This window comes from Archocentrus centrarchus, chromosome 9, assembly GCF_007364275.1.
Source record: "Archocentrus centrarchus isolate MPI-CPG fArcCen1 chromosome 9, fArcCen1, whole genome shotgun sequence".
NCBI lineage: Eukaryota > Metazoa > Chordata > Actinopteri > Cichliformes > Cichlidae > Archocentrus > Archocentrus centrarchus.
In genome coordinates, this window is record NC_044354.1 from 28,126,643 (window position 1) to 28,136,067 (window position 9,425).

At 39.9% G+C, this 9,425-nt stretch overlaps 1 protein-coding gene across 1 annotated transcript; it reads left to right on the plus strand.

Moving 5' to 3' along the window:
• Positions 1 to 978: 978 nt before the first annotated feature.
• Positions 979 to 2,887, plus strand: LOC115785971 (uncharacterized). The gene is made up of 2 exons (XM_030737936.1): positions 979 to 2,471; positions 2,834 to 2,887. The coding sequence occupies exon 1, from the start codon at positions 1,244 to 1,246 to the stop codon at positions 1,931 to 1,933; it is 690 nt and encodes a 229-aa protein (XP_030593796.1). The 5' UTR covers positions 979 to 1,243; the 3' UTR covers positions 1,934 to 2,471; positions 2,834 to 2,887.
• Positions 2,888 to 9,425: the final 6,538 nt, after the last annotated feature.

Here is a 9,425-nt window from a genome sequence, read left to right on the forward strand (position 1 = left end):
AGGTCCAGGGGAAATTGAGTGGAATTGATGTTATCCTGCCCTTTCTTGCCTGTGTAGCCTTGAAAGTATTGTGTATGAAAAATAGTGCTCCGTTATTATTGTGAATCTGCCAAGTTTTCAACATAAAAGACACAAAATATGAAGACTGGCAACACCCCAGTCACCTATAGTTTGAACAAATAGCCAATGTAAAGTCCAAAGGGAGAACATCTTCTGCAGCTTTCTTTTCCGAATGTGTAATGACTGAACACGATGAATGCAACCCGAGCATGGCTGCAGAGTCCAGGAGAGAATAACAGCAGACACATTTACAAGTTTCATGTTGTTAGGCTTGAGATAAACTATTTCACTTTATGTAGTCTGTTGGTCATTAATCTTAGTGGACTGCACAGACAGTGCCTTCCCCTTCCATTTTATATATCATTGCTTCACAGGGGAGCCCGGCTCCCCCCACCAATCAGTAACCGCATGGCACACACAGCATAGCTTTTGCCTTCATACCTATTCTTATTTTAACTATGTGAACATAGTATCAGAGAAGAGCTATAATGGGACCAATGATAGACTGTTGACACCGAAGGCAGTGCAGAGCACCAGGGCCAGAGGGGTGGCACAGGCTCTGCTACAGTGTGACTGGCTATTCCTGAGGCTTTCCTGCCAGAGTTAGAAGGCAGTTAGCTTTTATTGTATCATGGTTTAATAAACTAGCATACAGAATACAGGCTGTAGTATCTATATAAATACACAGACACAAGCCAGATTGAAATAGATAATAACCTCAGAGAGACCTCACTGGGATGCAAAAAGAAGGATTTAAAATGGGGATAACAAATATGTAAAATGACTTTAGAGAGCCAAAACATAAAAATAATCTGTTGGATTAACATCAGTTGCACATGATAAAGTTATACTTAGTCACTTTTAGTTATTTACATTATGCTTGCTTAATTTTTTTTTCATCTCTGCAGGCAACCTGCCAGGAATTGGACGGTTGGCTAAGGGCAGTTGACCGATCAAGGCAAATTTAAAGTGTGGCATTTTGCCAAGGATACTAAGGCCGCTTCTAGTCTCTGAAGTCCCAATTTCCAACGTGGGGACCTTGGAGCAGAAGGTCAGCAGCTGCCTCAGGAGGACTGCCTCGAAGTCTCAGCAACATCGCCCTCTATGGACACAGCACAGAGCTTCAGTTGCCTTGAAGTCTTTGGAAGAAGAATTCAAGGTCACATGGACAAGCAAGTTGCTGATGTACAGGGACTCTAGTAATCCGAAGTTGGCCCAAGCAGGAGTAGTGGTGAAGACAGGAAGGAAGTGGAGTGCCCAGGCTGTGGTACTGGATGCTGAGTCGCGACTGCGCCACAAAGATCTGGTGGTGTGGTGGCTCAGGGAAGAACAGGAATGGGCCTTTCCTAGACATCTCGATGCAAGGGGAGCAGGGGGAAGGAGAAGCAAAGAAAGCAAAGAAGCAAAGATCCAGGAGGAGGTGAGGGCAGCGGTGGAGGAAGGAAGATCAAGCAGAGCAACCGGTTTGAGACAGCAGGAGGCTTGGATGAGTTGGGAGCAAGCCATCAATTTCAAAGTCACTTGGATGGACCTCTGGCTTGCTGAGCCACATCACATCACCTTCCTGGTGCGGGCACTGTATGATATCCTGCCCAGCCCAGCTAATCTGGGGAAGGTGGAGACCCCAAATTCCCCACTGTGCCCAGCAAGAGGATCGTTAGAGCACGTCTTGAGCTCCTGTCCAACAGCACTCCACCAAAGCCGTTACACCTGGCGCCACAACCAGGTGTTGAAACCAGTTGCAGAAGTCATTAGCAAGGGGATTGGCAGCCGCAGCCGAGTGTGCAACACCACTGGCGCAATGGCCTTTGTAAGAGCAGGAGAGCAAGGCATTCAATCAACAGCTCGGGACTGGAAGCTCTCAGTGGACTAGAAGAAGCAGCTGAGATTTCCACAGCATATCATCAGGGCCACCCTGAGACTTGATGTTCTTCTGGCCTGAGAATCCATCAAGAGAACATCATCATCATGGAACGAACAGTGCCATAGGATCATCGCCTGGGAGAGACGCATGAACGTAAGAGGGCTAAATATGATCAACTGGTGACAAGCTGAGCAGAGCTGGAAGGCGAGGTGTATGCACATTGGGGTAGGCATTGAGGTTTTGTGGGGTCACTCACTGCACAGAGTGCTTAGTACACCGGGCATTACAAGAGGAGCGAGGAACAGAACCATCAAGAACATCACCGAAGCAGCTGTGAAAGCCTTGAGATGGCTCTGAATATGAAGAGATGGTCCATGGGGACCAGCGGTTGCTACCTGAACACAGGCTGCAGTCTGATTAACTGTGGTCGAGTTGCCTGGGAGAGGGTGTATGATGTTGGAAGACCTGAAACACCAGATAACCTCAGGATACATCAGTGATGATGTGTTCAGGTGCATCAATAGATGAATTTTAGAACAATTACTTGGTAAATTAACATGATTTCTAAATGTTATTTTAATATTTTTCATTTATCATTTATCTTTATAGTTATCTCAAATGAATTTGACATTAAATGGTTATATTAAATGATTTTTTAATATATTCAATGACTTTGTGTTAAATTAGTATAACAATAAGATGACTTGTGTCAGTGATAGATGCATTTTGTATACCCTTTTCCCTTAACTAACTAATACAGTAATTAGTTAAAGGCTTTAACTAATCGTTAACAGTATTAATAATATTTTCAGCTGCTCCCTCATTTTCCAAGGTGTGGATGCCAAAGTGGATGAATGCTATGATTTTACAGCAGATGCCCTTCCTGACACAACCCTACCATTTTTCCAGGCTTGAGACAAGCAGAATTGTGACCTCCTAAGGCTGGCTTTGTGTCTCCACCTGGTCTCAAAGCAGGTATCTGTCACATGTAAGTTGAATATGTTAATCATTATACTATGGAACCACTAACTAACTACAAAACATTTTTAAAGCGGTAAGGCAATATAAAAAAAACTTGCTTCTTTAACCTAACATTTGTATTTTCTCACACAACACTGAAAATCATACTGTTTGACTGCTAATGCAACACCTCAAGTGCTTAAGTTATCTTTATATAAAAATGTGTTTATGCTACTTTTAAGATAAGTTGTTATGGCAACACCAAGTTAAATTAGAAATATGTCACTTAGCAAACTTTCCCTTTATGGTGCACTTCATTCTCTTCATAGAATGAAGTGCACCATAAAGGGAGAGATTAGTTTCCAAACATTAATTGAATATGTGCATTTGTACCTCATTCTATGACATCAAGTCTGTTGCATAGACTTAACCTTGGACACCAAGATCATGTTACAGACACATCACTGCATGTCTCAATGTGTTAAAAAATTTGTCAATTTTTTAAACAGATTTTTGCATTTGTCACTGATTCTGTTCATAAATTTTATTATGAGGCCTTGTTGGCCTCAGAATCTCATCTCTGCTCTTTGCAGATGATGCGGTCCTGCTGGCTTCACCAGGTGGTGGCCTCCAGCTTGCAGTGGAACGTTTTGCAGCCAAGTATGAATAAGAATCAGCACCTCTAAGTCCGAGGCCGGAAAAGGGTGGAGTGCCCACTCCGGCTCAGGGACTAGTTGCTGCCCCAGGTGGAGGAGTTTAAGCATCTCGGGGTCTTGTTCATGAGAGATGGGAGAAGGGAACGGGAGATTGAAAGACGGATCGGGGCTGCATCTGCAGTGATGTGGACGCTGCGCTGGTCTGTCATGGTGAAGAGGGAGCTGAGTGTAAAAGTGAAGCTGTTGATCTACGTCCCTACCCTCACTCATGATCATGAGCTTTGGGTAGTGACCGAAAGAATAGGATCACGAATACAAGCGGCAGAATTGAGCTTCCTCTGAAGGGTGGCTGGCCTCTTCCTTAGAGTTAGGGTGAGGAGTGCAGCCATTCGGGAGGGGCTCAAAGTAGAGCCGTTGCTTCTCCACACCAAAAGGAGCCAATTGAGGTTGTTCGAGCATCTGACTAGGATGCCTCCTGTGCACCTCTTGGGTGAGGTGTTCCAGGCATGTCCTACCGGGAGGAGGCCCAGGACACGCTGGAGAGATTATGTCTCTCGACTGGCCTGGGAATGCCTTGGGTTCCCTTCAGATGAGCTGGTGGTGGTGGCTGGGGAGAGGGAGGTCTGGGCTGCTGCCCCTGCTACCTGGCCCTGGATAAGTCGAAGAAAATGGATGGATGGATGGATGGAATTTTGCATATGCTACATATACATATTAGTTTACTCACATTCACTGGTGAGGGGGAGAAAAATTAAATGCAGTTTTTTTGTTTTGATTTTTCATCTGCTGCTTTATTATCATTGTCATCATACTGAGCAGTTTTGAAAACAAGAAAATTGTAATTGAAACAACTAAAGACAGACTGAATATTTTCCAATACTACAGAGCCTTTGCAGTGGCTTCAGAGTGGAGACTGATTATTGCGTTTCACAGTTACTGTAAATAATAGATATCTGTAAAAATATAAAGAAATGTGCATCAGTTTCAATGCCATTTCATTATCCCCAGAGATGTAAATATTTTTTTTTTCTTGTGAAAATTAATTTAATCATCCAGCTGGTTGGTGAAGTATTAGAGAAATAAGATTATTCTTTACATACACTACTCACAAAAAGTTAGGGATATTTGGCTTTTGGGTGAAATTTCAGGACGAGCCTAAAATGCATTCCAACCTTTACAGGTGAACTTAATGTGACCTTCTCTAAGCTTTTGAATGCACGTGTCCAACTGTTAAATGTTTCAGAACTTTTTGCACAAGTTGCTGTTCTCTAACGAGGAGTTTAACGGCAAAATTCACAACAGGTGTTTGATCCTCGAATCGACCAATAAATGTCCTGGTTCATGATGAGGACGACTGTTAAAATACCAGCTCTAAAGCCAAATATCCCTGACTTTTTGTGAGTAGTGTATGTTTATGTGAGACAGCTAATCCACATAACAACACAACAACAGAGTGAAATATTACATCTTTGTACATATGTAAGTAATAAAAGATAAGAAAGTAAGCACTTAACCTGAATTTAAACAATATTAAAAAAGAGTAATAGCACAGTAAATATCAGTATTCTGTTTGTGCAGTGAGTTTCCATCTTCAAAGATATACAGATAGCTAACACTGTGAAATATTTCGCTAAAAATAAGGCATAATGTTTCTTGAGTTTATTGAAGCTTCTCATAGTAATAATCATCTTATTGTAAAACTCAAAAAAAAAAAAACATAATGTAATGACAATATTAACATTCTTGTTTCTCCATTTGCTACAAAGTTCAAAAATACAGAGTCAGTCCACAGCTTAACAGTTATTCAGCTTGAATTAAATTTTATCAAGCTTAAAATGCCCCTGTAAACTGTTTAAAATACAATTACTCAAAATAGTCATGAACAGGTAGTTTCCAAGGCAACAATGTAAAAGCTTGTCTCACCATGTGCTCTGCCATGCCCGACTGCAATTCACTGCACTTTGTTAATGCCAGAAGGTAGCACTGTGGTTCACAAAACCTCTCAAACATTTACAGTATACGCTTTCATTCTGAGAGCAGAATACTTCTTACTGTGATGTACTGTTTATTGCATTAAGCTATTGTTACCTGTCAAGTCTTTACCTTTAAGATGGTGTCCCCGTGGATAACCTGTTTGAGAGGTATGTCCAGCTTTTTTAGAAATAAGCAATTTTCTTTGTGAATGTGTGGGAAGTAATGTTTTCACTAAGTAGCTACATTGACTGTGTAGTGCATGCTGACAGGTATCTCAATAGCACTGAGTTCAAGCGTAAGAGCAAACCAAATGCTGTGCCTAATGTTTGTCTTCCCACAGAATGAAATGGCCGGTCCTTTAAACCTTACTGTGGTATCTGCCTCTTTTTATTTAACTACTTTCATGGTTAGCATAGAGCTAACATTATCTGGAATGCTGAGGCCTTTCATTTCAAACATAATACACAACATCTGGGTCAGTGTTACACTAGTCTACCTGGAATCAGACTACAGCTGACGACAGTAGCAGCTAAATCACCCTGTCAGCGTGCACTTTTACAGTGGCTGAGGCTATGTTCTGGCAACATTAGTGCTTATACCCGTCCAACATAGCAGCCACATCAATAGGAAAGAGCTTCAGCAAAGTCTTTAGTAGAAAGTGTATGAACTCAATCTGTATCAAAAGCAAATGAATTGACTGAACATCCTCCAAGAATATATTTAAAGTACAAAACTTAAAACGTATCACAAAACATAAGGAAGTTAGTATTTGGTTGATTATTTCTTTGTTGTAACAATGTTTCTTGGCAAGATGTCTTATATGTTGGAAAGCCTGTTTATTTCCCCTTAAATGGTGCCACATGAAGTCATTTTTTCACTTTGATTTTTGAGGCGTCTTTGAATTCAGCCTTCTGTAGGCTGTGAAACGTTCATTTCCATCAAACGATGAGACATCCTTTCATTCCTAACACCTCACCCAGTCCAGATCAGTACAGATATCCAGCATAATTTGTTTTTCCCCCACTGAGATTTGTTGTGTTTTCAAAGTGCTCCTTTCTTTTTATTTTTTTTATTTTTGAGCAGTGAATATAAGATATTTATAGCTATAGTTTTAATATACAATATGTTAAGCCATTATGTAAATTCAATATACAACATTTAAAATTTCTACTGTGCACCCTGCATGGTTTCTCACATGGTCTGCAGGAGTAAGTAGGTTGAGTTCCACCTGTGACTGCTGTGATGATGAATGATGTCATTCTGTGGTGCCTTTAACTTTTCAGAGAAATAAGTCCTGCATAATCAGATTTCTCCTCCATAACCCCGACACAGATCTGTGAACACTAATAACCCTGATGCATGAATCTATCTCATAATAAAAGCATACATAAGTTTATCTTTTTGCTGTTAATGTTGCTTGCAACACTTAACAACAGGCAGCCTTGACTTACTTTCTGTGGGCCTGTGGCAAGAATCCAAATCAGGATATTGACTTTGGGGTATTATAAAAGACTATATTAAGTCAAAGCAGGGATGTGATATTGCAGAGAAACTAGCTGATGACACTGAGCTTATTCAGAGCCATTGCAGATCAATTGTGCAGCTCAGACACAGACGAGATCCATCATATGCACTTATAATCCTGTTGACAGTATCAGACAACAGCCTAAGCTTTCTGTCTGTCCTCACACATGACATGTTTCCTAATAGAAATAAGAGAACAGAGTGGAGTGAGCTTTGTGTTGTATGTATAGTAAACTTATTGCACTGTTTATTGTCACTCGTGAGTCACACAATCACGACAATCGTTGTTTGTCAAAGATTAAAAATGCATTTATTTTTTAAGACCTGAACCTGCATCCAAGTTAATTATGAGTGATAATTCACAGTGTTGATCAGCCACACTGTATAAACATCAACTTGATTAATACATTTTTTTGTTGTTCACCTAACTTTTTATGACTGAATTAGTTGAGACAGCAAGTAATACCATGTTCTTAAAATCTTTGAAGACAGACAATGACTCAACATACATATTTAAGTTGAGTCAATATTCACCTACTCGCTTAGTTCAATCAACAAGTTTTGTTGCGCTTTTATAGTTCTGGATATACATCATAAATGAACATATAAACTTAAGTTAACTGAACCAGACATCTGACTCATCCATTTAAGAGAACATATGGAACTGATGCTTTTGACAAGAGAGAATACAAGTACACTGCCTTTGGTAAGGATCCTGCTCAGTGTCAAAGCGAGCAGACGGTGGCGGTGGAGAATTTCGGTAGTCGCTGCGCTAACATACATTTCCTTGTTCCGCCATGAAAATGAATCTGATGATCAACGTTTGTTCTGCATAACTTTTCTACCAGGTCGATCACACCCCACCTGTCAGGACCCTGTGCCCCACCAGTGCGCACCCCACAGTCTGAAAACCACTGATTTAGCAAATTAACACAGGCCACAGACACACAACTCTACACATTTTCTGACCTGCACAGTTACCAAATATCATTGGATTTTTAAATTATTTGCATTTACACAACACATTAATTTGTTTAAAGAAAAATTAATATATATATATATATATATATATATATATATATATATATATATATATATATATATATATATATATATAAAATCAGCTTACCATTTTGATCTGTGAGCATGATGTGTCAACTAATGTAATGGTAATGTGGAGTTGCCCACAACTGCTGACTCAAACACAAAAAAATCATGCATCTTGTTAGTAAACTTTTTTACTTTAACTTTTTCACTTCAGTAAATGTAGTTTCTAGATGCTAATAACTACAACAGTAAATTCACTATAAAAACTCAGTAATAATTAGCATACTGGAATAATTATTTTTTGTTTTTGTGTTTATGCAGACCTCAGACATCCTGATTGGACACATTAAAGGGTTCATTCTTCATCTTCAAGAAACAATGCTGATGATGAAGACCCACCAGGTGAGCTCATTTTTGGACACTATGAACATATGGCATAAGCAGCTATTTTTAAACCTCAAAATATGAACAGAGTTTTTAACCCTTTACTGCCTGATAGAAATGTTTATGTTTAACAAAGTGACACTGGTATTTTTTGTTTATTTGGCTTTTGTTGCATTATTGTGTTTAGCTTCTGCTTCAGTGATATTCTCTGAGGTAGTCTATGAAATGTTTCACACTGTTGAAAATTTACAAACTTCTCATAGTTTTCTTTATAAAGGAGTGCTCCTGTGGAGCAATGATGGAGGCCCTGCTGGAGGAGTAGACTGTCCCTGGATCTGTTGAAGTTATTGTCGTTTTGGAGGGTGCAGATGTCTGCGGGTGACTGTTACAGATTTTAGTGTGATGTTTGATCTGCTCTACACTCTCAGCACTGAACATCCAGAGAGCTGCAGGGACACATTTAAGGCAGTCCAGAAAGTTTTGTTGGACTTGGAGAAACATGCTGACCTTGAATGTAGGTGCTGAGAACCAAAGTGTTCCATTAACAGACTCAGACTGATCAAACTGTTACCCTGTGGTGGACTGCTGAGCTGTCCATGCAGCCTTACAGTGTGTTTATCTCTGTGTTTCAACATCATGATTAATCATGATTAATTAACATCATAATTAATGTTTTTCCAGGAGCATGATTGAAACTGACCAATCAGCTTGTTGTGATCTCAGAGCTTTGCAAAGACAGCAGTGGGAGAAGTTTTCTCACAAAAACACACGTCAGATATTCACAGATTGTTGTCAGAGTTAGTTGATTTTTAACTTCGCTGTTGACAGATGACAGTCAGCGGATATAATCTGACACTGAGCCATCTGCTGTCTGTCAACTTTTTGCTAAATTTGCTGCTCCTCAGTCATTTATATTTGAAATCTTCTGAAACTTTGGGTAAGGTTCTAGAAAAATT